Source organism: Lasioglossum baleicum, chromosome 14 (assembly GCF_051020765.1).
Source record: "Lasioglossum baleicum chromosome 14, iyLasBale1, whole genome shotgun sequence".
Lineage (NCBI taxonomy): Eukaryota > Metazoa > Arthropoda > Insecta > Hymenoptera > Halictidae > Lasioglossum > Lasioglossum baleicum.
Window position 1 is genome coordinate 8,989,664 of NC_134942.1, and position 27,566 is coordinate 9,017,229.

The following is a 27,566-nucleotide window of genomic DNA, read 5'->3' on the forward strand; positions in this document are numbered from 1 at the left end:
CATATGAACTTATTTTAATATTTAATACTATTGAATTTCAATAGCAAAACTCATTTCCGCCAATCATATAAGCGAATAGCTTGACCATCAATGTTTTCAAAAAAATAAGATATGGCCTCAAACCAATTCCAGTATAAATCAATACATTTCTCAAATTTTTTTTAACAATATATCTGATTGAAGGAAAAAAAGAAATATTACGAATAATAATGTACGGTATTGAATCGAATAATATTTTCAATCATCTCATGATAGACAATTCAAATACATCACGATTTGCTTTTAAATTTCATACTATTGAAAAGAATACATTGATATTCATCGAAGTAAAAAAATGACAATAACACGCGTGTTATTGAAGTGACTACTTTTTTTTCTCAGTGTAGAAGTACAATTTTACTTATTACTAGACTGCGGATTTTATGCATTTATGAAAAAAAAAAAATGGGTACGTACAATTTAAAGCAGTGGAGATGTTAAAAATATTCAACGACATCAATGTGTATAATGTTAATATGATAATTAAAAGAAGAATACAATGTTTATTTGGCTCCTGTGCCAGCAATGCAAATATTTTTTATTTTGCATAAAGATCCGCAGTCTACTTATTAGAAAGAAATTTTAGGCTCAAAAGGTAGAGGTGGCCGTAGCTGCTCCAGATATAAGATTTTCCCTCGTATTTTCGATCGGGGCCGTATATTGGATCGGGCGGTGGTGTGCCTTGGGTGAATTCGCCGTTATTTATAATGAAATCGAGCGATTCGTGGTCGGAGGGAAGAAAACAGCCGTGGGACAAGGGAGTCCGTGAAATGAGGGGCCACGGAAAAGCCGGAGCGTGTCACAATATTGGTTGAAAGACGGTGGAGTGCAGTGCCCTCGGGCTTGTCATCGAGTCTGCGACAGGGACGGGTGGTGCACTCTACGCGGAGCAACGTGTTGTCTCGGCGTGGCGTGGCGCGGCGCGCGCGAGAAGATATTCATAGAGAAGAGTGGGCTTCAGAGAACTTACGGGCTATTCGTGGTTTACCATAAAAGTCGCCAGACGGAAGGGAGATAGCCGCCGATGGAGGAAGCGGCGCTTTATTTTCGAACTAAAGCGCGACCCGTACGAATGGCCCGTCTGTTCGAGACCTGACACTGTACCCTCGACAATGGTCACACGCCACGTACCATCTCGCATTCCAGCGACAATCCAGCATTCGTCATCGCCCTACGATCTCTCTGACTCGTTTAAAAAATTCTTTTGCAGAAAGCGAAATGACTTTTCGAAGGCTCTGATATTTTTCCAGAAATTACAAAGATAAAACAAGTACCTCCGCTCGAACTAAAATAAAGAGCAAAGAACAGCGACAATCCAGCATTCTTCATCGTCCTACGATCTCTCTGATTCGTTTAAAAAATTCTTTTGCAGAAAGCGAAATGACTTTTCGAAGGCTCTGATATTTTTCTAGAAATTGCAAAGATAAAACAAGTACCTCCGCTCGAACTAAAATAGAGAGCAAGGAACAGCGACAATCCAGCATTCTTCATCGTCCTACGATCTCTCTGATTCGTTTAAAAAATTCTTTTGCAGAAAGCGAAATGACGTTTCGAAGGCTCTGATATTTTTCCAGAAATTACAAAGATAAAACAAGTACCTCCGCTCGAACTAAAATAAAGAGCAAAGAACAGCGACAATCCAGCATTCTTCATCGTCCTACGATCTCTCTGATTCGTTTAAAAAATTCTTTTGCAGAAAGCGAAATGACTTTTCGAAGGCTCTGATATTTTTCCAGAAATTACAAAGATAAAACAAGTACCTCCGCTCGAACTAAAATAAAGAGCAAAGAACAGCGACAATCCAGCATTCTTCATCGTCCTACGATCTCTCTGATTCGTTTAAAAAATTCTTTTGCAGAAAGCGAAATGACTTTTCGAAGGCTCTGATATTTTTCCAGAAATTACAAAGATAAAACAAGTACCTCCGCTCGAACTAAAATAAAGAGCAAAGAACAGCGACAATCCAGCATTCTTCATCGTCCTACGATATCTCTGATTCGCTCAAAAATTCTTTTGCAGAATACGAAATGACTTTCCGAACGACCTGATATTTTTCTAGAAATTGCAAAGATAAAACAAGTACCTCCGTTCAAACTAAATAAAGAACCAGGAACAGTGAATAAACGAACGTGGAAAATGAAAGGAACAAAAGTGAGACAGCACATGTGGTCCCCAAGTGTGAAAAAGCTGTAGAGAACTGGGGCAACCAGTCTGGGCTAGTAGATAAACAGAAAACACATCAGTTTCGTCCTCACGCGTGCGCAATAACAGGATCAACGTTGCCCTGTCGGACTCTACCTTTTGAAAAGCCTCACGGTCCAAAAGGCTCGAATCCGTCCCCGGTACCGCAGGCTTTCTTGCCGCCTGTTTGCCCGCTGAAGTTCGCAGACTGCGGAATGCGTCGTGTTACCCGCGAACAGTTGCGAAATAGCCGGATTTAGAGTACGTCCGGCGTGTCTACACTTGGCTCTTGACTGGTGCGTCGGCGGCGGTTTGAATAGAGGACATTTGTATAACGAGGTAACTTTCTGAAAAGCTATCTGACAAACCTCGTCCGTGTCTCTAGTTTGAGAGAATGCTGGAGGACTCCTTCAGGCATTCTTGCTTTAATCAACTTTCGACCCTTTTTTAGTCAATTTTGTTGTCAATTTACTTTTTTCCTTCTTCCTCTCTGACTCGATGTCTTATTTCCCTTGAGTTATTCTTTCTTTGACCTTTCTTTGACGCTTTGGTTGGTACAGTAAATTTTCTATAGATGCGAAAAAATCTCCCCCCAACTTAGTAATCTGATCTCGGCTCGGTATATCGTTGTGAACCACTACTAACGCGACGCGGAGAGTCGCAGTCGTCGGCACAGTTCAAACGCCCGTGCGTCATCACAATGTAACACCAATATTTAATCTTCTTTATTTTTCATTATTTTTTTATGGAACTTTCAGCAACATATTCCTGGCATTTTTCTAATACAAAATGATATCAAACACGATATAATTTCAACTGTGTTTAATGGTTTAATCGATGATGAGAGTTTCGAACGCAAGGAAGAACAGCGCATCAGAAAGAAAGAGACGCGGACAGTTGCCGTCGCATCGACAGTTGTCGTGGTCTCTCTTTACACGCGCTGTACTTCTCTACGTCCGGCTCGGTCTTTGGATCCTTCTCTACGTTCGACTCGGTCTTTGAAGCTCAAAAAGTAGTACCAAGTGCGATAGATGCGAAGAAATCCCCCCGAGGCCTTCGCATGATCGTTCTAACTTCTCAATGACTACTTCAAAGTGTCCGACTAACATCATCGTTTCGTTTTTCATTAAAATGATGAATGTGAAGAATTGGGCGCATTCCGACCGAAAACCTGATCGCAGGGGTCACAGTAAATAACGATGCTCGTTCGCAGCGATTCCGAGGGAGGGTCAACGGTGGCTCGCAGAATAATGAATCTTTAATCAAGCGCCGCCGCTAACGAGGAGGGCAAGGAACGAGTCTTTTCCCGGGGGTGGTAGGCTGTCGCTTGGGGCGCCTCGACCCAAATGCACCGAGGCTCGGTGCACGTGTACATCCGTCTCCCTTTATGCTTATCATCAGGGTCACAACATCAAAAGCGACCCGAGCAGCGCAGTCTCGCGAGATCAGTCTACGGAACCATCCTATACTCTAGGGCGGGGGTGGATAGGTCAGGACTAACGAGTATCGCGAGCATCACTGTCGCCGATTCATAAATCATCATCGTTCTATAAAATATCGAAGAAAATTCGCGACACATCCCACCATAGGATCCTTGACGATTAGATCCTTGATCCAGCTTGTGTGCGAACTGAACTCGTTAAACGAACTCGTCGGAGGAAATTAATTCGGCCCTTTCGCTCTGGAACGAAGGAACCTTATGAGGGTAGTTAACGATTCCGTGGTAATGTGTGCGGGATGATGAGCCCCGAGGAGTTTGCGGAGATTACGTTGCTATGTTGAATTGTGGGGGAAGGGGAAGGGAGAGAGACTACGGTTTCTTGCGTATATATAGAGGGGAAATGAATTTTTACGTGTAAATCCGTGTAAACGTGGCTTTCGTATAATGACTCACGAAAATGGTGAAGATCTGCAATCCACAATGTGGTGGGTAAAATAGTCACTTATAAAAAGTGATGTCACTTTTTTACTGCTCCAGTAAAGCACAGTGACTCGCATTAATATTTGGACGCTCTAAAAAAGACGATAACTTTTTCAATATTGTTCTATACGATCTGAACTTTCTTTGGGAAGCTGGAGCTATTAGTTTACTACAGGATATAGAAAACACTTTTTCAAAAATTGCAGTTGATCGGAACAGTAGAAAAAAATATATAAAAAAAACTTTAAAAAATTATTTTTTCTCCTGAACACACAGTTTTTTTTAAAAATTTGTTTTTTTAATATTGCATTGCCATTCAGCTCTGAGCTATGTTTAAAGTTTCATGTCTCTAGCTCATCGGGAAGTGGTTTAAAAGTCGATTACAAGATTTGACGCATACAACAACGACAACATCGACAACTCGGCAAGCTAATATAAGCGTGGTAATAATACTAAAACTTGCATTTTACAACATTTTTATGTGGGCCAATTTTTGAAAAAATTAAAAAATACGTTTTGTAGATCTGTTTCAATTATATGCACAGTGAAAGTTTCATCGATATCGGTTGATGCGGGAAAAAACGACAGGCATTGAAAGATGTAAGGATCCTCAGATTTATTTCAGTTAGAGGCCGAAAATTTGAAATTTTTACCATCTTTAAATTTGTTCGTAGCTCATTGCAACGTCGCGTCGACCGATTTTAACGAAATTTTTAGAATATGTTTAATTCACACAGATCTACAAAACGCATGCTTGATATTTTCAATATACGACCACGTACAAAAGTTGCACAATGCAACTTTTCGTATTTGCTCTACAATTCCAATCAATTGCTATTTTTGAAAAAATTTTTCGATATCCTGCAGTGAACTAGTTGCTCTAGCTTCCCAAAACAGTTCAAATCGGATAGTACAATATTAAAAAGGTTGTCGTCTTTGTTAGAGCGTCCGAATATTAATTCGAGTCACTACAGTTCCATAATATAATAATCGGTCAGGAGGAAACAGAAAATTCGCGACACACTGTGATCGAAATTAGATTGGCAGGTTCGAGGAGAGCGTGGGAGTCAGATGGGATTGTCAAAGAGGCAATCTCGCTGAAGAGCAGCCGCAAACGTTAAGACAGAGGGGAGAGTGTGGTCTACTCTTCGAGTAAATACATGTAGCAGTCGCCTAGCTCAACAGAGAGATACAGGGGACACTTATGAAGCAAAGTAACGGCGCATTAAGTTCCCCCCTAGCTTCGCGGCTCCCTTTGTCTGCGTTAGGAACCGACCCTCGTTTCCTTTCGTCTGTTCATCGCGAATCGTGTGCGAGATAAGTGACAAACAGAGACAGCGAGCAACTTGAAACTGTCATGTCGACGGCAGGAAAAACTCTCCCATTGTGAACGTCCGTCCAGTTTATTGTCTTCGAACTAATTTAGGTATCGACATCCTCGAGAAATACAGTCGTGGAGCTTGACAGAGAACCGAATCGTTTTTCTTTATGTATCTTGAACTGTAGAAATAACTACTGTAGGAACAAAAATAATGTATGGCAGAATAGATCCGTAAGTGGAATCGGACAGCAATGTTCAGACACGAATTAAATTCTAGTTTCAAGACAACACATTTACCATTTGTTGGGAGAACCTATTTGAAACATCGTGTATTTATTAATACATTTCTCGTACTTCGGATACAATAAATATTGCAACGTAGAAGCAGTCAGTCCACCGAGAGATTAAATTGCAACTGCTCCTTTGTCCCCTTTAATCAATGTTCTAACGCAGTTTACGATTTCAGGTTTAGCATCGCGCGACAGCAATATCGCGAGGGGCAGTGTCTTTCTGTCAGGGAGAATCATACTAATTGCAGCAACGAGAGGAATTAAAGGAGCGAAGGAAAACGAAGCGCGGAGGTAGCTGCGAAATCATGTCTCGCCTCTTCGTTCGCGTTTATCGCTGCATCGGAGGTAGAAGACGAGAAGAAGAAGAAGAAAAAGAAGGAAAAAAGAAAGAGAGAGAGAGAGATTCTCCTTGTCCGCCGGCCTCTTGAGAAACTAGCTATTCCTCGAAAGTTGCAGCAAAGACGATCCCATTAAGCCGTCGCCAGTTTATTGGAATCGAATTAAGCGGGGCTCCTTTAGAAGAAACGGCCCTGAGAGGAGTCTTTCCATCGAGCCGGAGAAACGTTGGTTCCAGTTGCTCGTAACGCGAACGAACGTTTATGCGTTATTTCACCTCTTATCGCCTCTTGGGAGCCTCGCACGAGCCTTTGTGAATATTTATTGATGCTGCCATCGTCGATACGTGACGGAAATATATCTGCTTAAAATTAACAAATTCATCATCGACATCCCTGTAGAGCCGTGCATTATTTTTTAAAAGGGTTCCGAGGTTGACAACCTGGCTTCGATTCTTCCTGCAGTTGTTTACAGATCACAGAATATCAGAGAGCATCGACGATAGTATCTCCACACATCGGAGTCGCGGAAAATCTGCCGGAATCGCGAGCAGAAGCATCTCGCAGTGGATGTTTGCCGACTCACCGATACCGCCGCTTTGCATGATCAAATATCGTAATGAAGTGACGAAAGCAGACGCCGAAAGCGGCGACGCCGCCGCCGCCTCGAGGACGCGGATCAAAGCGGACGATACACGCTCCGATTCAACGGCAGAACTGCTCTCGTGGAGCAGAGTCAATCTGCGATGATTTTGGCCGCTCGATCCGAACGAGCGTCGTCGTTCCTCTACGTTTACGCGATCGTGTAATCGAATCACGGAGTTGCTGACTTCGCCAGAGAGACATTCCGATGCGAGTCGATGCGCTCTGCAGGAAAACTGCGATGTTCAATCCCATGGATTAACTGGTGTGGACGGCCGTATCATGGTGTACGTCACAATTATCGACGTCGCCCGCTCAAAGAGGCTCTCGCCGCGAGTGATCGATGTTGTCGTTTTTGATTCGGCGTGACAAAAGATTACGCGAGCCAGTGGAAATTCTTGTGATATATAGAATAATTATTATGTAATATACAGGGTGTCTCAAAATTCGTGTACTTCCCGAAACGGGGTGGTTCCTGAGACCATTTCAAGCGACATTTTCCTTTGCAAAAATGTTATCCGCGGCTTTGTTGAGGAGTTATAAACGAAAAACACGGACCAATCAGAGCGCGACCTAGACAAGAGTTGCCACAGTCGGCCAATAGACAGGTGGCGCGACGGGCCGACTGTGGCAACTCGTGTCTAAGTCGCGCTCTGATTGGTCCGTGTTTTTCGTTAATAACTCCTAAACAAAGCCGCAAATAACATTTTTGCAAAGGAAAATGTTGCTTGTAATGGTCTCAGGAACCACCCCCTTTCGGGAAGTTCACGAATTTTGGGACACCCTGTATAAAGTAGTAACGTATGTCTGTATGTTCCGTCCGATTACCGAGCAGAGCCGCTGGATGGTGGCACGGACACGAGGATATTGATTAAAAATATAAAAAATCGCTAACATAGAGAAAATAACTCGGAAAATTGCGTATAAGCAAGATTTTATCGAAATTGCCCACTGTGCGTCGCTCGCCAGGCACGCCACGAGCACACACAGCTCTAGTATAGATATATTATTATTATTACATAGGTATACTATATATAGAGGTATAAATGTAATTCCGTGAGGCTAATAACGAGACAGCGGATATTTATGCAAAATAAAAATTTTGTACCTGAATTGCAACAAACCGAAGTGAAACAGGAGTTTATTTTTTTTCTTAATATGTTTAATAGGTAGAAAAGAATAGAATAGTATTTCAAATTCTTCTAATGTTTTTACTGTTTTTTACACCTACTCATTTTTGTCATAAATGCATGAAATCCGTTGTCTACTAATAACTGTTCAAGGTTCGAAATAGAATCGCAGAGGCGAAGAATGCATTAAACTGATGCGAGTGCAGAATGGTAATTCGGAGTGGTGAAAACTAATAATTTTGGTTGGCGAAGCAAGTGTTCACTCGCGTGATGCAATTATTTCTGGGTAGCACACAACGATCCGGGCCGCAGAGCGTTGATCAGCTCATCAGGAGAGGCTAATTATTCTTGATGTCGATTCTACTCTCCGATTTCCATGGTAGGCTGGCGACGAGTGTAATTAACGGGCGTCCTGTTATCATCAGATATCGGCCTATTAATGACGTATCGTTCTATATAGGCCACGTACTCACAAGCCGGCATTCAACGGGAGGAAAAGGAAGGCTGACGAGATCAGCGTCTCCCGCTAGAAAAAGAGAAGGTTGTTTGTGCTTGCAGCGAGAGAGGTCCGCGCCGCCGCCAATCTCCAACGACACAAAAAACTTTAATGCTCGGCGAGAGCTTCCTTCTCTTTCTCTTTCTCTTTCTCTCTCGGTCTTCCGTCACGGTTTTTCTAACAAGGCTCGATCACCTCTTTTCTCTCTTCGGGGCTTTTTGCAGTGGCAACGGCGCAACGTAGCGATCACGAATTGATGAGACACAACTTTTGTACCGTTGCGCAATTTCACCGAATTTAATTGGTAAATATTTTTGGACACTCGCCCATTGTCATTTGCATGTCTCCTCAATTCACGACCGATTTTTCGCCCCCCTCCTTTGTCCAGCCTCGTTTCTGTAGGTAGTATGTTTTTATCCTCTGTTGTTGTGCGATAACCTTTGATGTGACGCGAATGCTATTGAAGGTTTAATTTCAATGACTCTACACACGGCCCGTTTTAATCTACTACTACTAACTCTTGAACACGCCTTATTCGTTTTTCCCCTTTTACATTTTCTATTACCGCATTTTTATTGTTTCATATTCTTTCCACCCTTTTTTCTTTCTTCCTTTTCCTCACCCTTTTGAGCTTTGTTTGAATAACCTTTGCCGCGGTTGAAAACCACCACTTCTGCATTGTTTTATTCAATTTATGGCTTTTACTGTATATTCTATTTTGTTCCCACTTGTAGTATTGGCTGCCTCTGAAAATTTCTTTCTTGTTGATCAATTATTTTTCATTCTTTTGTTTGTCCCTTTTCATTTTTCAACTCAATATTTCTTTTTCCAATTTTTTTATAGGCCACTTCTGTGTTTTTTTGTGAAGCAATTCTCTACGTTGGTTTATTTTTTTATTCTCTTAATTCATTATTTATATTCTTTCTGACTTCGTTTGTCTCTTTTAGGATACATTTTTTATTTCTTTCTTTGGCTGGACGGTTGTTTTTTTTTCTTTAATTCCCTCGAATGTTGTTATATATTTTTTGACTCGAGAAATTAGAATATCCAAACTGCTTCGAGTACTTTTGAACTTAAGAAAAGCTGGAAAAACATTTTCGGTCCTCCAGGATTCGAGAACCATGGCCGTTCTACTGGCACAGTCAAGCTGCTTAGTCACTACGCCAAGAAGTTGAACAAACACTACAGTCTTCTTTATCGTACATCCCTTGCACAAACGTATGTAATGGAACCAGAAATTTAACACTAGCTTAAAACAATTAAAAAACCATACCAGTCATTCAGTCAATTTTTTTTAAGAGAAAGAGGAAAGACTAGAAAAGTGTCGAGCTAACGCCGGAGAAAATATTGCTGGTACCATTTCGCGGAATTTCAGTTCACCGTGGTCGAATGCAGGAGTTCCGGGATTTTTGCTGGAGAGACGGCGACGAATGGTAAAGATAGGAAGCCCGGAGAGAGGAATAATATCTCCGGAGACATTAATCACGGCGAAAGTATTGGTCAAGGAGCCGTTAAGATGCGGCATTGTCCTACCTCGTGTAAAAAAGTGAATTTGATAAACGATCTCGCGTGATGTATCGCCCGGCGCGAGCCTTACTCGCCGGGAGATACTCCGGTATAATACATCAGAATCAGAATGTATTATACTGTTATTACAGAACGATTAAGCACGATTTTCCATGCAAACGACCGCCCGGAAGTTTTCGTTGCAGGACCGGACGCAGAGCGCCGCGGCGGCGCGCACCTCAAGGGAAACGACTTTACATAATTTTTTTTTCGAAACCGGAACGCGGAAGAACCAAATTTATATAAATATTTCAGCGAGTTATTTATACGATAATCCAAACGTTTCGCCTGGCTCATTATCCTTCTCGCCACCACTGCGATGCAAATATAAATGGTCCGCATTGATTGCAAGAAATAGAAACCAAATTGAATATTATTTTGAATTTTCAAAAATTTTACAACAACTTTGAATTGCGGCCACTCAATTTCGCTACAAATGCATGAAGATCCGCAGTCTAATAAGAGCACATCAACCGCAACATCCTCATGATGCATCATCGTAAATTTTCCGCGCTCGCTCACACGTTGATTTTATTACTCCTTCAGCACCGGTATATTTTTACGCTTTCACATTGTTTTTTTTTTGTTACGTATATATTTATCACTTCACCCAACGCGAATATTGTTGCTTTATTTTATTTTTACGGCGGTTATAAATTCGCTGTTTGTGTTTGCGACGTGACGAGACCGCGCAAATTTATAAACCACCGAAACTTGTGTGCACCGCGTGGATTGACAATTATAAAAATATTGTTCTGTCACAGAGAATCTTCTAACCGGCTGTTGTAAAACAAGCTGCAAAAATGTGATTCGCAATGGTGCACAGTCTGATAAACAATGCGTAATAAAAACGAGTTATTACCAAGCGTTAATATCATTTCATCATATCTGTCACACGGTTGCACTGCGAAGAGTCTGTAAAGCGTGTGTAGCGATGATGCGAGTCGACGAATGCGAGGCAGCCAATGAAATAATGGAGGTTTTAATGAAATAATGGAAACGGATAGCCCTCTCCGAGGTTGGTATCAGATTGCAGAGATCCTCGAATGCGAATATGGAAGAACTGAAGGGAGTCGGTCGATCGAGTCGACGACTGCTGTGCGAGAATTTATTCCGTCGATCTCCCTCTATCTCCGGATATAAATTATCGTCCATCGTTGTGCACTGTGAACGGTTTTATAGACTCGATTGCACGCTCTGCAACCTAGCAAATTATTTTAACGTGCTGAAATGGAATCGTTCGACGTCGCTTCGCGACATTTCTTCCACTTGCCTAAACCGCAAATAATTCTTTGCATTCAGCGTACACCAGCCACAAAATTCCCACTTCTTCAAGCACATTCAAAGGAAAGTACAGTGGAAAATTGTTCATGCTTCTCCAATTCTCTCAGATGCTTCAAAGAAAGGCCAGAACAAATATTTACAAGTAGAAACAGACAGTAATTGCCGGACAAGCGCACGAAACATTTAATTTCCAGCAGCGTTCGACACTTTCAACGCGACTCCTCTTAAGAAGTCCACGTTTCTCAGTCGTCCCACGATTTCCAAGGCGTTTCGCATTTTTACAGCCGACGTTAGATCGATTTCCCAGGGCGCAGATTACAAACGATTCGAGAACTGTCGGCCCTTTAATCTCGTCTGAATTTTTCAGCAGGTCGCTGGCATGAAGCAATCGTAGGGATACTTCTTCTCCGGCGTGGCTCGCCTTTTTAGTGCCTGCAGTGAAGAACGAGTCCGAAGAAATAGCTGTCTTGACCCGGTTCGAATCTTTTTTTCTGTCCGCGTTCAGAAATCGTCCCGGAGGAGCTGGATCCACTCGATCTTATTCGGCCTTTACGAGAATAGATCCCTGCCCGATCTAGTTTCTCGCGAACATGCTCCAAGCTTCGTTTGAACAATAGCAACGGTTTTATCTCATCTCTCGAAAAAGAACGGAGAAAAACGATGACTCTGTTATTTACCATACGCGAGGCGGCGTCATTCCATTTTCTTCTCTTTCCTCTCTCTCTCTCTCTCTCGCGCGCGCGGACCGGGGAATGTTTCTTCCATTCCGTCGTAAACGTTACGCGAGCGTTTTTCGAGAGGACAACCTTATTCCCAGGCAAAATCTATCTCGACCGCCGCGCAACGGAAACGGAGACGGGAATTTCTCTGGAGAGGACGCTTCTCGGCTCGTAAATTTCGCGGAAAAATTGGTTTGCTTGTTCTGGATCCCCAGGGACGTCACGTCAACCGAACAAAAATCGCGCGCATTAGCATACGCATGCATCACCGGTGACGGTTTAATTAACCCCGGAAGGGGCTGTTAGCTGGAAAACCACGCTGGTTATTCTTTCGATCGTCCTCCTTGATCGAGCGTGTTCGTCTTTTTCATCTCGAACCCATTTTGTCAATCTGCATACTGGCAATTGCCTGTCCCTAGGTGACTCGTGAAAATTATGATTGATTCAGCGCCTCGGGACAGTCACCTGATTCGAAATTTTTTTCTCAACGAATTCTTTTGGATATTTTCCTCTTTTTTAATATCGATATCTGTTTTAGAAATATTTTATCGATTCTGCAGATTTTTACTAGAATTTGGATATCTATAATAATGTTGGATGCTTCCGACTCGAGAAAAGCGAGGAAAATATTTTCAAATCCTCCAGGATTCGAAGAACCACGGTCGTTCTACCGGCACACAGTGGGCCACATTGAAGAAGCACGCGACATGTTTGAATAACTCTTAAACCACTGAAGATATTGCAATAAAATTTGAACTGAATATATAAAAAAATAATTCCTTCTCAATGATTTTCAACTTAATATATTTCACATTTGTTTAAACGTTTTTATTAATTTCCTTAATTGAACTATTCTGAAAACAGTTTTATAAATTATTAATTCTATAATGTATTTAATATTTTCGCTATTTAATGCAAATAGATAAAATGTTCAAGTTTCACATTATTAAGAAAAATTTGTTACTATTGCATATTGTCTCGGAATTGAAATATAAACAGAAATAAAAAGTAGAATATTCAGTTAAGTTATTATATATAAGAAAATAAAGTATATATATGAGATCGATGCGCGTAAAAAGTTACAATATAACTTATGCATTGTCGAAAAGGATTCGTCAACCTCAACGCAGTCAAAATATCAGAGATGAAAGACTGACTTATTTACTGCAAAATATAAGCATTTCAAGTACCGAAAATCTATTCAACACAGTTCTGTCAGACTTTCAGAGACTGCGTACTTGACGAATTTAGCGCGTAGCGCGTGTCCGAGCGTCTTTAGACAATAATATCTTGAAAAATGACTCGAACTAGGAAATAATTTTTGTCACATTACGTAGAGGAAAGTTCATTGAAAAGACCCCTCTTTGTTAAAAAGTGGGCCCTCCTGGGACCTGAAAGATAACGCATGTCAAAGATACAAATTTTTAACGATTATTTTCATTTTGCTCCGTATTTTTTTTAAATATGTTATATATCATAATTGTCAATGAAAAGTATGATTTCTTATCAATAAAGTGTGCATTTTGATGTAGAAAAAAATTCAGGGCAAGAAGTTGATCACATAAACTTTTTAACTTTATGCGTGTATCACAACTAGAACTGCTATTGTATTTGATTAATTTTATCAGTTTCGTGGTCGGTGGACATTTAGAAATCGATATCAATTGAAAAAATATCAAAATTAGAATGTTGATTTTTTCGCAGAATGTCGCGTGCTTCTTCAATCGAGCCCACTGTGCGGCAGTCAAGCATCGGAGTCGCTGCGCCAAAACGGCAGCTGTAATTTCTCGATTCCACTTCCGAATTAATTCCCGCGAGCATTTATTTGCCAACGTCGAAAGAACGCAACTGTGGAAACAGACCGCGCCGAAAGTATCGCGACAATCGCACAGGACAAACACTGCGAAGTGCGTCCTTCGTCCCCTTTTTCATTACGTCTGTCTTTTCCACCGTTTGTTCATCCTGCTGGTCCTTGGCCAGTGTATACGTACGAAGCTAATGAAGCAAGCTCATCCTCAGACATCGAGAAGGGGAGAAAAGAGTTGGCCGAGGTGATCTCGAAAAATAACGAAGTACCTGAAGAGTGCCATAAGAACGCGGCTGAGAGAGGGAGAGAGAGAGAAAGTAAACGCGTCTTGGCCGTGGCGGCGCTTTTTTGATTTTGATGGATTACGCTCTACTTGCGACGATCTTTCAACTTCTCATCCTTCCTTCCTTCCTTCCGTCCTTCCTTCCTTCCTTCCTTCCTCCCTTTCTTCGTTCCAACCCGTATCTACCGTGGAGCGTGTAGCAAATGTCTTCGACGACAATGATGGACGCGAAATCGTTAAGCTCGTTCCTCGCGGATTTTTAACAGGCTCGCGAGCGTCTGCCTGCAATCTCGCCGATAGAATTCGAAATTTATTTACCTCCTTATTTATCCACGCTGAAATAGACACTGTCAGCGGATCGCACTGATGAAATCTTCTAGTTAGGACAATATTAAGGGGGTGGACTCGTTTCTCCAGGATTGCGAGGGTGCGGGATGCGCCTCCTTGTTTCTCGATAATGCAAAGATGGGGTTTTTCAGCAGTCAAAACCGCTAGATAAAGCAAGTTCTATTTTGACGTTTACGAGGCGTAATTTGCATTATTCGGCAGAACGTGGCTGTCGCAGCTTTATGCTTCCGAATAATGCAAATTACGCCTCGTAAACATAAAAATGAGACTTTTGAGGCCTGGATCGATCTTTTATCTAGCATTTCCGACTACTTCCCCAATTTCGAAAAACCCCATCTTTGCATTTTGAGAAATGAGGAGGCGCATGCTGCCGAATAATGCAAATTATGCCTTGTGATTGTAAAAATAGGACTTTTAAGGGCGGCGGCGTCCTGGATTGATCTTTTATCTAGCGTTTTAGATACAAAACTACACCCTTAAGCCGGCTAATCGAGGCCCCACTGTGCTTCAAGCGTGGCATCGCTAATTTATCTGAATAAACTGCAGGACAGACTTGAGCCAGGTCGGATGTCACCGCAACAATGGAGTGACCGTGACATTCGTGATCAAGAGCCAGTGTCCACGGTTCTGTAGGAGCTGGACGTTCGGCCAGGGGAATCCCGAGCAGCGTAACGCAAAGTACCCTTTATACGTGTTCCCTTAGAGCTTTGGCTTTTCAGGCAGCCACCCTCGGCAGCCAGACACAGCCTTTCCAGCAGGTTACCTCATACGCCGTTTGATTAACACCATGGAGAGTGTGGACGGCGCGGTTTCAGCACGCTGCGCGTGACACTACGGGCCTACCATCCATTATTCCGTCCCTTCTCTCGCGGGGTTGTAGAAACAGGGGGTGTAGAAAGAGAATTGCAGTCTCTCTCTCTCTCTCGTACTCTATTTCTGTTCCGCTCCCCTTCACCCAGCTTAAACTGATTTTCTCCGGGCAGCCGTCTTTCTTCCTTTCAACGTGGCAACCTGCCCCATTCCATCCTCTCCTCACCTTCCGCGTTTTCATCCCCCTCGAGCGGAGCCAACCCCCGTTTATAATGCCGGTACTAATCGAGACGCGGTGGAACTCGTCGTTTTAACAGTCAGTTTTCGCGACACGCGGCCCCCTCTGTTTCATTTGCTAAAACGTCGCGCGATTACGGCCCCGCGGCCTTTGTCGGCGCCGGGGATTTCCACCCGGGCACGAAAATTCGACGAGAAGCATAATTAATATTTGAGGAGGAGCGGCCCGCGAGAACAGTCACCCCATCCTAGCACCGACGTAATTTGATGGGATTCGCTCCGGTGGCTCGCCGACTGACACCGGGACCTCGCCCGGAAACTGAAGAAATTCGGACGGGGAGGGTGAGGGGTGCTGAAAGCGAGAGGTGGAGGTGTGCGAGAGTGGAGGAAACTGGAATTGGAAGGAGGGGAGACAGAGCTCGAGAAATAGAAACAATAAGAAATAGAGCATGAGAAATAGTGGAAGCCTGAATAAAAGAAATATAGTACTGTCAGTAGAACGGTCAACATGGTAGGCCAGGTAGTGGGAGAGCGTTCGCGAAAATTTTTCGCGTAGCGATACATTGTTCGAATTAATTGGAGGTGCGGCTGTGGTGTTCACTGCTAAGCGAGCGAAGGCGAACGACCGGATTTTCTCGCGACCAGTTTCAAAGTGGCAGCGTAATAACGAACCGCTATCGCTCCGGGGTCCTTGACGGTTCTTTGACGAATCGCTGGCTCTCGCCGGCGAAAGAAATTAACCGAGGCTACGATGTTATCGTGAATCCGGTCGTTGGCTCTCCACCACACACGCGTGAGAGAAAGAGAGAGAGAGAGAGAGAGAGAGAGAGAGACCCTGGCTAGGAACTGAACGGACCTCTGTGCGTGAGATTTTAATTAAAATCGGAATAACGAGGCTAATAAGCCGCGAGGAAATCACCGCGACTTTTCATCCCCGGCACGCCGCGCTGCGGCCATTTGCCTTCGCTAACGTTGTCTCTTCGTCTTCTTCCGCGGGTATAATGGGAATTGCCTAATAAAGAGAATTATTTAGCGAACGTGGCCCGACCCTCGTTCCCTCGAGATGCTTTTTTATGCTTTTTCCTTTTTTCTCTTCTCCCTGTCTTTTTCACCGTGTTCCTCTTTTTTCCCCGTTCACAGACCGCTGTGTCTGTGCGCCACGGCTCGCCGCACCCCGGGATTAGCGGCGGAAAACAACCCCGTGCAATTAAGGATTCGAACGTTTCCAGTTTGTTCGTCCCACACCCCTTCTACTGCACCCTCGCTTTCGCTGCTCGCCGACGCGACGCTTTATTACGTTAAGACGTTATATCGCTCGAAAGTAATTTATGCCGGCGAAGTATCCCCGGCCACCCGGCCGCAAAGCGGTCGTTAATCTCCTCTCCGCCGGCGTTACAGGTATCTTAGCGCACCTTTGAAGACGACAAGCATCACTGCGTTCCCGCTTTGCCGCGATTAGGGCACGTTTGTTTGTTCTATGGCATAGTCTGACGACGGAGGTCTCGATTAGGCTCTTTCTGGAATTTCTAACCCTTAGGGATGCCGCGAACTGCTACTTTTTGATCACTAATTCAATCGAGATGAAGAATTAGGACGACTAGATTAAAGAATCACGATCACGGAGTGAATGAAGTTCAAATCACGACTGGAGATGGCGTTCAAAATCACTCACGGTGATTTATCACAGCGATTGCGATCTCACGAGCACGGTCGTGATTTTTTCACGATCACGACGGTGATCCTAACTTTTTAATCTCGAGTCAGTAATTCTTAATTTTTGAGTTAAAAAATTGTATTATTTATGTAATTAGTAGAAAGGTATAGACAATTTCTTGTTTAAATACCAATACCAGATAATACGTTACTTATTAATGGTAATTCATGGTATGAATTCGTGATTATTTCACGATCACTACTGTAATCCTAACTTTTTTTATCTAAAGTTAAAAAATTGTAGACTTGTTATATTCTTTGTTTCTTTCTTTTATTGGATTTCTATTTTGTTTTTTAGGTGAAGTGTATTTATATATATTTTTATATTACATATTGTTTATATAAGACATATAAATATATTTACTAATTTTTACATGTTTGACTATTTGTGTTAAGTTTTTATACATTATTTGTATATCTTTTACATATACGATGTACCACTCAATATACAAAAAGATTTTAAACTGAACTTCCTTGTACAATTCGTAGTCATTAGTTATTACTAATTATTAATTTATTCATTATTCTTCTTGTTTTTATTTTTTGCTATGTAACATGTCCCGAGAACACAGGCCGATTTCGTGAAAATCGAGTTTGGAAATCCTATTCGTACGTATGCTGTTATGGCTCGACGAACCGTAACTCGATTTTCTCGAAAACTAAGCTTTAAATGAAAAAATTTTATTCCATATTTTGTTCTTATTTTTTCATAAGGAACCACCTCGTGCGCGCTAGTACATCTTATTCGGCCGCACCCTGTATGTACAGTGACCAAGAACAGTTATGTTCCTATGCTCTCCACCAATCAGAAGCGATCACGAAAAGTCACGAATCACTGTGAAAAATCACCGTGATTTGGAACGAACGTGATCGAATCACGAGTGATTCGGAAGTAGCAGTTCGTCCCATCTCTAATCACGACCGTAATTGCGATCCATTTTAAATTTTATGTTAAAATAGTGACATAAAAATTCGAAGAAGCGTCGGAAAATATTTCGCGGCAACAATCGAGCGGAAGCTCTCGCCGTCGAAAATATTAGACAAATCTGGCCGGCGCAGTTCCTCGGGCATTACCGCGCCGATAAAAGGACTGAATTCCCGGCGGCCGATACTTCGAACGGCGCAATCATCCGCCGCATTGTGTGTTATTTCATAGAGACTCGTTCACGGTACACGCTCCGTCCGGAATCGAAATCGCGTCGTTCGAACGGCTGCGCGCGCGTTTAAAGGCGAAATCGGCGTGTTAATCGCGCGAAACGATCAACAACTAGATGCCCCTCCTCTTTATCCGTCGCGTGAGCGGTCCGAATACCCGTGCTTCGCACCTGGCGAAACACTTTTGCGAATTCCGCGCGCGCGTTAATCCTCGCGCGACCCCTTCAGAATAAATTGCGCGCGTTATTTGAGCCAATTAACCGAAACGAAATCAGCATTATATTACGCCCGAAATTATTTGGTGTCTGTTTACACGTGTATCGGGCTTGACATTAATTAAATCACCGATCGCGCCTGCAGTGAATGGAATCACAACTCCGATTTTCGTTCCGTCGATCCGCGATCTCTCGGGGAAAAAATAATAAAGAGGCTGAGTTACTGTCTTTCTTTTTCTGATACAGTTTTTACGTCGTTTACGGTTACGTTTGTTTGAAAGGGCAGAAAGAGCAGGGAAGTATTGGAATTTTTTTATGGAGACTAATGAACTTGCACAATTTTTCTGGTCGCTCAAAGAGTAGATTTCCACAGAATCGTAGCTATTCTTTTAGTGAAAGAAATATAGAAAATTTAGGAGATCCAGTCGATCGGCCGCTGAAGCCTTTTTCAACCGGATTACTCGAGATAAATGATGCAAGTATTTTTTGATGGTGTACTAGATTATTTAGGAGCCGGTGAACCAGAAATGTCTCGGACAGACAAGAATTTCCTGTTCAATCAATCTACGCGAACATCTATTCTTCGAAATTGGGTAATTAACCGATAGTTCAACTGAATTTTCTTTCAGATTGAAATATACCTTGAATTTCTGTATCATTTTCAGTGACTTTCTCTCGGGTAGATTTTTATTTCATTGTATCCTCGGCGAGAGGATCCCTTTTGCTGTCGGGAATGAAGTTTCAATAACTCGATTTCCCTTTTATGTCATTCTTCTCAATTTTCCGCGGATTGCAGTATGTTCGATCCATCAGAAAAATCGGCAAAAATGTGTGGTCCACGAAATCTGTAAGCAGCGACCAATTAAATGTACGAACTATTACAACGGATAACTTTATCGAGATCGTTCAACTTTTGTTGGAAATGTACAGCGAGTTCATAATTTTATTAATACGATCTGATTTGTACATATTATTGTACATATTTCTCGAGCGGTTGCTCATGTTAATTTTGTAAACGTACCTTTAAGTTTGTTTTAGGTATTTTCAGAATATCTGGCATCTCCTCTTCTAAACAAAAATTCCCACCTTTGTTTTGTAATCGTAAAAACACTTGCAGAATTATTGGTAATGTTCAAATATTAATAACAATAGTAATTTAGATGATAGCAAAATGAAATCTGTGCGAAAGTGCTCTGTACACCTACCTGAAAAACTTTTGTGATACAAGAATTTACACAATTTTCCTTAAAACCTAAAATCTCTCGACTTTCGATGAAGTTTACTACTTCACGGGTGTACAAACAGAACAAAAAACATTGAAGCCTTATTCTTCAGACCTTTAAATACTACGACGGACTACAAAAATTTTACGACGTACGAGAAATTTAGAAATCGACTTTTCTCCACGTTTTCAGGCCAGATTGCCCACTGTGGATCGGGAGGCTGCGAATTTCCGTGATCCTGGTGTCCGGAGGCCTAAGTGAATCAAGTCGACCACGTTCAGGCTCGTCTGCCAGCGCAATACCTGTGCGATATGACTGTTCGAATTATCCGTCGTGGAACCGGGTTCCCATCTAATTCATAGCAATCGCGTCGGAACCGCGGCTGGGCGGTGGCATGGAGCTCGGGTTGCGAGCGTAAAGTGTGCTCGCCGGGATCGACAGGAATTTCGGTAGACGTGGCACATTGTATTTCCTTCAACAGGCCGTCCATCAAAGCGTTAAGAGACAGGCCAGACGGCCACGTGTGTGCTGGCGCACGATGGAAATCATTGCCAGCTTCCTCTTCTCCCGACCCCTCTGTCCTTTCGTCGCAAGGGAGGAGAGACAGGCCATCTCTGTAATGCAGAGGGCCGATCATCTGTAATCCTCGATCACCATTCTCCCGAAATCGAGACTCGATTATCACACGCGTGATATTATGCTAGTCCCCGTTGACAGGCCTCCGTCGGCACTCGATCAAACTGCGAAGCGGATTGATGGACCCCCGAACCATCCCCGACCGCTGTCTCGACGCTGTGCTGCTGCCCGCAGTACGCCAACGGGATCCAAGGTCTAATGGATCCCGATTATCGATCCAGCGTCGTGAGAAAACTCGTCTGATAACGATCACCGTTTCTTTCTCCCATTTGTTGCCGCAACGGGCACGTTTTGCCCGAGTTTTTCAGACTCGTCATTTTTCACTTTCGATACTGCATTCCGTGGCGATACAGTTTCAAGTGTAGATCGTAAATCTATAATTTTGGCAGAGGATTAAAACAGAGAGCAAATTCGCACGAAAAATCTGGACCTCTCGTATCTCGTTCTGATAAATAAACCGTTTCGGTTCCGCCGGATTTTTATTGTTACTCAATCGACGGAACGTTCGATACGCTTTTAAGCTCCGGAAAGCCGCAGAACCATAAACTCCGCGATCTACCAACAAACACACAGGTCACGTAACACATTAAAGTCCTTTTGAAACCGATCTCAAACAAATTACTTCCAGCCCTACGCAAATATCCGTATGCTCGAAAAATGATCGCTTAATGGAAGTGTTCTAAATTAGCCCGAAACGCTTATGAATTTCCACGAGACCGTAAAAAATGGACTGTGCCGCAACAAATGGACGGTGGTGCCGGTGTTTTCCGGTTCGGTGCCGAACGGTTTAACGCGATAAACAAGCGATTACTCAATTTACACCATCAATTACAATTTGTATGTAATCGCGTTCACGTCGAGTGTCCGGCAATTTGCCGAACAATGTGCTTTCCGATTTTGTGACGGGCCGGGGTTTATCGTTTCGCGGGATATCGTAATAGGCATCGATACGCGGGACCGATATAACCATCGGAAAACGTAGCCTGTTTGCTGAATCGATTTCCGCGAGCGAACGCGGAGAAAAAATCCGCGACGACGGATCTCCGGGAAAACTTTCGTCATTAACGACGGTTTCCGTGTACCGATGAGAACTTTTTACTCCGTGGCCGGGATAAACGGAGACCTTATGACGGCTTCAAAGATGCCGGGAGATTCAATGGCGAGCATTCATTCGAAGAAGCTACATCGGGTCCGTTTAGAGCGCCCGGCCGATAGAGTTTTCTGCGCTTGGGAAGAAGCGAAGCCGGGAACACGGCGAAACGAATGCACTGCAAATATTTATGCACCTCCGACGTCGTCTTGCCACACCAAATTAAATAAGGATCTCTTTACCGTCGCACAATGGGGTATTTGGTCGAAACGCCGCGCCGCGCCGGAGCGAAGCCGATTTCTAAATTTTTGCGTATAGCATGAAATTTTTGCTGTCCGACGTAGTTAACGGTCTGTAGAATAAAAAACGCTTGAATATTGCTTTTCTTTTATTTGTCCACGAGAATTGATGTGAAATAGAAGAAAGAATGCGAAGTAATGGCGGCTGCACTTTTTAAAATCGACCCATTCGTTCGAAACGCAGCCCCGAGACGGAGATACTGGAAGGAAAGGACCTCGTCGCTTTTTCTATTGTGCGCCCCTGGAACAGTTTCATGAAATTAATGGCCGATGTTGTTTCAAGCGTAACTCGCGTATCGCCGCCCCGGCGGGTAATTACCCTAAAGTAATCCTAAAGTAAGTATAACGGTTCTAATTAATTAGCCAGCCCCGTCCCTCGCGAAAATAGATGCATCCCGGCGTCGCGGAGATTATTCCGTCTGCGAGGCCACTCGGACCAGCCCTGTCGAAGAAGGGTTTCTAAATATGGGACACCATGCCTGCCAGCTGACGCCCGAAATACCACGAAAACTCATGCGAATCGATCGTGAACTATGCGTACCAGGCTGCCACATTTAAAATCACGTTCCCGCAGCTACAATTTCGATTTTACAACTGCTTAATTATATTTAGATTTATTTGTATGTTCTCTGTTAACGAATATCTTCTTCGAAATTTGTACATACGTTTCAAAATACTTCAATGTTCGTTTCCAGCTCGGCTGTCCGGACATAAAAACGTTTTTCAATATCGGATCAGTCCGAGATTATCCAATTTCGAAATGCATGCGAGAACAATCAACAGAATTTAATCCTTTTTTTGTCCAATTTTCGAGCCGAGTATTATTGCGTTCGTACTGTCTTTTAATTCCAATACGGGCGCGGCTATTATATTTTGCGCATAATAGCTCGAACGCAATATGAAAATAAATTTATACCATCAATGCTCGTCTCTCTGAAGGGTTCACAATGCTGTAATAAATTGTTGAATGAGTTTTGATGGTAATAGAACAATGGTAAGACAGAAGTATTCGTCAGAGAATGTGAAAATAACTGGACGGACGACTGCGCATTTGTTAATTATCGGCCCGTTAAATGTAAAACGCTGTTACGATACGCGTTATCGTCTCTAACGATTTATTCGCCCGTTTTTCACGATTACTCGCTGTTTGCGGAGTGCCGAGTCGCGAACTATGCACTTTGAAATCGATATAATATATCGCGAACTCCGCTCGGACTTCCTCTGATAATTACTCGCTCTAAATTACTGCTTTGAATTATTAATATTGTTTCAATATTCACGATTTGATTGAAACGGACACGGATTTTAGGGTTAATTGATTCATCGTTTCGATATCGCCGGTGGTAGTCGCGCGCTTTCGCGCATAAAATAGATGCACAAATTTTTCATCAGACACTGGCGCGTGGAAAAATCAAAATTTTCCACTCACAGCTATGTCGACTCGAAAATTAAACATTTCTTCCGACCTAGAATATTTCCATAATACTTCCCCACACCTGATCGTTTAAAAAACATTCGACGCACTCTCGATTCGAAATCCATCGATGACGATGTGCTCTCACAAATTGTTGAATCGGTTCCGCTGAAAGCTAGATGTTCAAAGCGTCATTTGAAGAAGCTGTAAACAACAACGGAAAGCGTCGAGAGAGAGAAACAGAGAATCAAGAACAACGAATCAACAGCGAGGCAATTAATTACAGCGTCAAATATCCGCTCGCCCGCTGTGATATCGTATTAATTACACGCCGTTACAAGCGAGGTCCTATATTGCTCAATAATATATTCATTTTCTCAATTAGCCGTACCATCTACGAAGGATATTGGAGCAAATATTTGGCTGATAGAATTTTGCGCGATCGGCCTGACCACGGTTAACAGAAACAATACAGAGACCCGAACTCCCGGCAAGCATTGTTCTCCGTCGCGCGTTCGCATACGTTGTATGAAACTAATTACTCAACTCCTAACGAATGTAAGTTATACCACCTCCCGGCGAAGCGATCTTGACGAGCTCGTTAGAGTCTCGCCTCGCGGTTTCGAATCGAGGACAGAAGCCTCCACCGATTTGCCTCGCAGTCGTCCGAACACATTGTCCGATTATCAACGACTCGCGAACATTTAACCGAATATTGCGAATCTCTTAAGACGGTCCACGCTCCACTGACAGAACCGGACGCGTCCCTGAACGAGATCGATCCCGATGCTCCACCGGGACTACGTGCCACTCCTTTCAACCAGAAATCCGCCGATTCTCGAAACGCTGTCTCCGGTTGGCCTCAAAGAAGCCTCCGATGAAGCGCACCGAACTGCGAGTGCACGAGACGTCGATTAATTCTTTTGCATCGTCTCTGATGTTATCTTTGTATATTTTTAATGGAAATTTTAATTGTTTTTGGTCGTCTCTGATGTTATCCTTGTATGTTTTTATTGAACATTTTAATTTTTTTAGGTCGTCTCTGATATTATTCTTGTATGTTTTTATTGAAAAGTTTAGCTTTTTTAAGCCGTCTCTGATATTATCTTTGTATGTATTTATTGAAAATTTTAATTCTTTTAGATCGTCTCTGATATTATCTTTGTTCGTATTTATTGAAAATTTTAATTCTTTTAGGTCGTCTCTGATATTATCTTTGTTCGTATTTATTGAAAATACTAATTCTTTTTAATCGGCACTGCTATTATCTTTGTATGTTCTTATTGAAATCGACTGACAAACAAACAGCGAAAAAGAAATCGTAGATAAAATTTTAGGAGGTTTGTGTTTCAGAATTAATTTATAAAATGTTTGATTTTGCGTAGAAATTCGCAGGCTAATTTTCTTAGATTGTCTCCGATATTGTCCTTGCACATTTTATGGAAATCGATTGACAAATAGCCAAAAAAATCGTAGATTCTCTTTATAAAATGTATACTTTTGAATAAAATTCACAGTCTAATTTTTGCTTAGATCGTCTTTGATATTGTTGTACATTTGTTTGAAATCGAGTGAAAAATAGCCAACAAAAATCGTAAATAAAATTTTCGGGGATATGTATTTCTCAATTAATTTATAAAATGTTTCCGCAGGCTTGCAATGATGGACGGCGCAGTACCGTAAGACGAGAGTTGTCTTGGACATTACCGGAGAGATGGTGTGCAGCCCGAGGTTGCCATTGGATGTGGACGGCCATGGTAAAAGGACATTGGACCGGCTGATCCCATAGAGTCCCACGGATCGACTGGATCGGGTCTACACTGGCAGACAAGGGGCTGCGTCTGACACCTGCAAGGCAAATTAATTCGCGACAGCTGTCTCGGTCGTCAGTCCGATTAAGTGCTCTGGGTGGAGTCGAGCGGTCGAGTAACAAATTAGCCGGCTCGCCACGTCGGCCGACGGGAACAGCACAAGCGAATCGTGATCGAAGCCGTGTTTTAGCGCGGCAAGATAACCTGACCGCTCCCCGCGATAAGCGGAAGCGGGTTCGGTTCATTATCGGCGCGACAATGGGGCCAGATCGACGCGATTCGTCCGTTATCCTCCCCCCCGTAACGGCGTCCCAGCTCGGTTTTGATAAACCGGCATTTTTATAATCGCCGCCGAACAGCCGTTATCGGGTATCGTTCGGTTTCATGTACACGATAATGCGACCGATGTACGAATGCACGCGACGCTCTGTTATTAGCGCGGCTAACCGAGAGAAAATTGCGAAATTATTTGCGGGACCAACGGGTTGATGACCGGGAGCTGTGGAACACGGAATCTTGTCCGAATTTGTTCAATCGAGGCAGTCAATTTGTTAAGACTGTGGAAATGATCGGAGACAGGAATATGGACAAGAACTCTTTATATCGTCTCAGTCTGTGAAATCTAATACAAGAGATAACTTTTAGATCGCGGGTATTCTTAACGCTCTGTGCTCTGTGTCGCGATGACAGGTGCGTGGTGCGCACCAAACAAGGTAAATGCTTAAAAGAGCAACGGTGATAACGTCTACAGCAAAGCATGGCGGAGGATCAGTATGGGTTTGGAGTTGGTTCTCTGCAAATTGTGTTGGCAATTTACATTTTATAGAGCTTTTTACAGTAGCAGGGTATGTAAATATTTTGCAAACAGAATTTACAAGCTTGAATAATAAAAATGAACATCCTCGGTGATTACGTCTACCAGCATGATAACGATCCCAAACATAAATGCAAACTAGCGACGAAATATTTCAGTGAAAATGATATTCAATTGTTACCATGGCCCCCTCAAAGTCCCGGTTTGAATTTAATTGATCACCTGTGGGATCACTTAGATCGAAGTGTGAGTGAGAAATTTCGGAATAATAAATCAGTTTCTAAACAAGCACAACTGAGTGAATGTTATAAGTAAATTGTTTGAAAGTATGCCTAGAAGACTTGAAGAGGTCATAAGAAACAAAGGGTATCAAACTTCATGTTAATTATGTCGTTTTATTGTTAAGAATACACTCAATTACTATTTTTCAATGTTGTTAACGTATTGTACTTTCCGCAATCGCAATAAAAAAGTTATTTAATTTTTTCTGTCATTATTATAAACTTTATGTCATCTTTGGTGCTACACATACTATGTTTGTACTATATTAAATAACATATAGATACTCATTATACATATATTTTCGATTAACTCCGTGGCGACTGTATTCCTGTGATTACGATTACGCGTAATTAAAAATATTTGTTGCATTGAAAAGTTTCGAGCAAATTTGTTTACGAATAACAGAACGGTTTAACTTATTTCGGGAAAACTGTGTCGGATTGACACGAGGGACGGACGAGGCTTAAAAAATATCAAATCAAGTAGAAGTGGCCAGTGATGGTCAGACACAGGTTCCGATCCTCGTTCGCAAGCGTCGCCGCGTCAGAGAGATTTTTTCCCTCTGAAAGCGCACCGAGGGAAACGGTATTCTACACTTTTGGTCTATTTCTGCGCGAAACCTGTTGCTGCGTGGAAATTCCGCACGACGGTTATTAATTCCCGAGTCACGAGAGTGTTGATCATTGTTTGGCATAGCTGCGGCGCTGTTTTGCTAGCTGTGAACATTTCTTACGGCTGTCACTTGACCCGTGACAGATTACCGCGGCGAAGCACGTGCGTAAATTTTCCTCGTGATTGCTCGAGGGCTCTGATTCGGTCGGTACCGGTAATACTTGCGGTCGCGTCGGAATGCAAGGTTACCCTTAGAGCATCGTTTACAAGGATCCCTCGCAATTACTATCTGCTATCCCTTCTATTTCTCTCTCTCTCTCCCTCTCTGTAACTCTCTCCAACTCGGTTCCTTTCGCGGTGGAATCTGACGGGCGCGTGTTTCGGTTCAGCAACTCTCTCGAACCGTTTCGAACGTTGGGGAATGCGACTAAAAGAAAGCTGAAAAACTACGGGCGCCAATGGCGACACAATGTCTTCGGAATGTTCCCAGCTGGCTAAAAGGAAACTCGCCGCTTTGGAAAATAAATAACTCAAGGTATTTGAATTCTTGGACACAGAATTTCTTTCGCGAACAAGCTGCTGACTCGACGCGCGTCCGCGGAATAATTCCGAGAAAATCGCCGCTCGATTTTCATCTGCAGGAAGAGCTCGCTCGGGAAGGAAACATGCTTATCCATTGTCTTAAAAGTATTCCAAGAATCATCTACACGGACGGGAACTTTCTGCGGGATAAAAGAAGTTAATAATTACTGTAACGACTGTGGATCTCCGTGCAAGATCTCCTTCTCGCGATCCAGTTTATAAAATAGCGGAACGAAGAAACTTGTTTCGTACCGTTGAGAATTTCCTGTGGAATTTAGCTTATGGCTGTCACGATCAGAGACGTCCGAAAT

The 27,566-nt window shown here is 42.8% G+C and overlaps 1 protein-coding gene across 7 annotated transcripts in view; it reads right to left on the minus strand.

Moving 5' to 3' along the window:
- LOC143215946 (uncharacterized) overlaps positions 1–27,566 on the minus strand; it is a 131,759-nt gene that overhangs the window by 93,526 nt on the left and 10,667 nt on the right. For 3 of the 7 annotated variants that reach the window (XM_076438582.1, XM_076438584.1, XM_076438583.1), the window contains exon 3: positions 24,862–25,002. The exons of the other annotated variants lie outside the window; for them this stretch is intronic. In XM_076438582.1, coding sequence (XP_076294697.1) covers positions 24,862–25,002 — 141 coding nt within the window. The remainder of the gene's footprint in view (positions 1–24,861; positions 25,003–27,566) is intronic. 7 annotated transcript variants of the gene reach the window in all.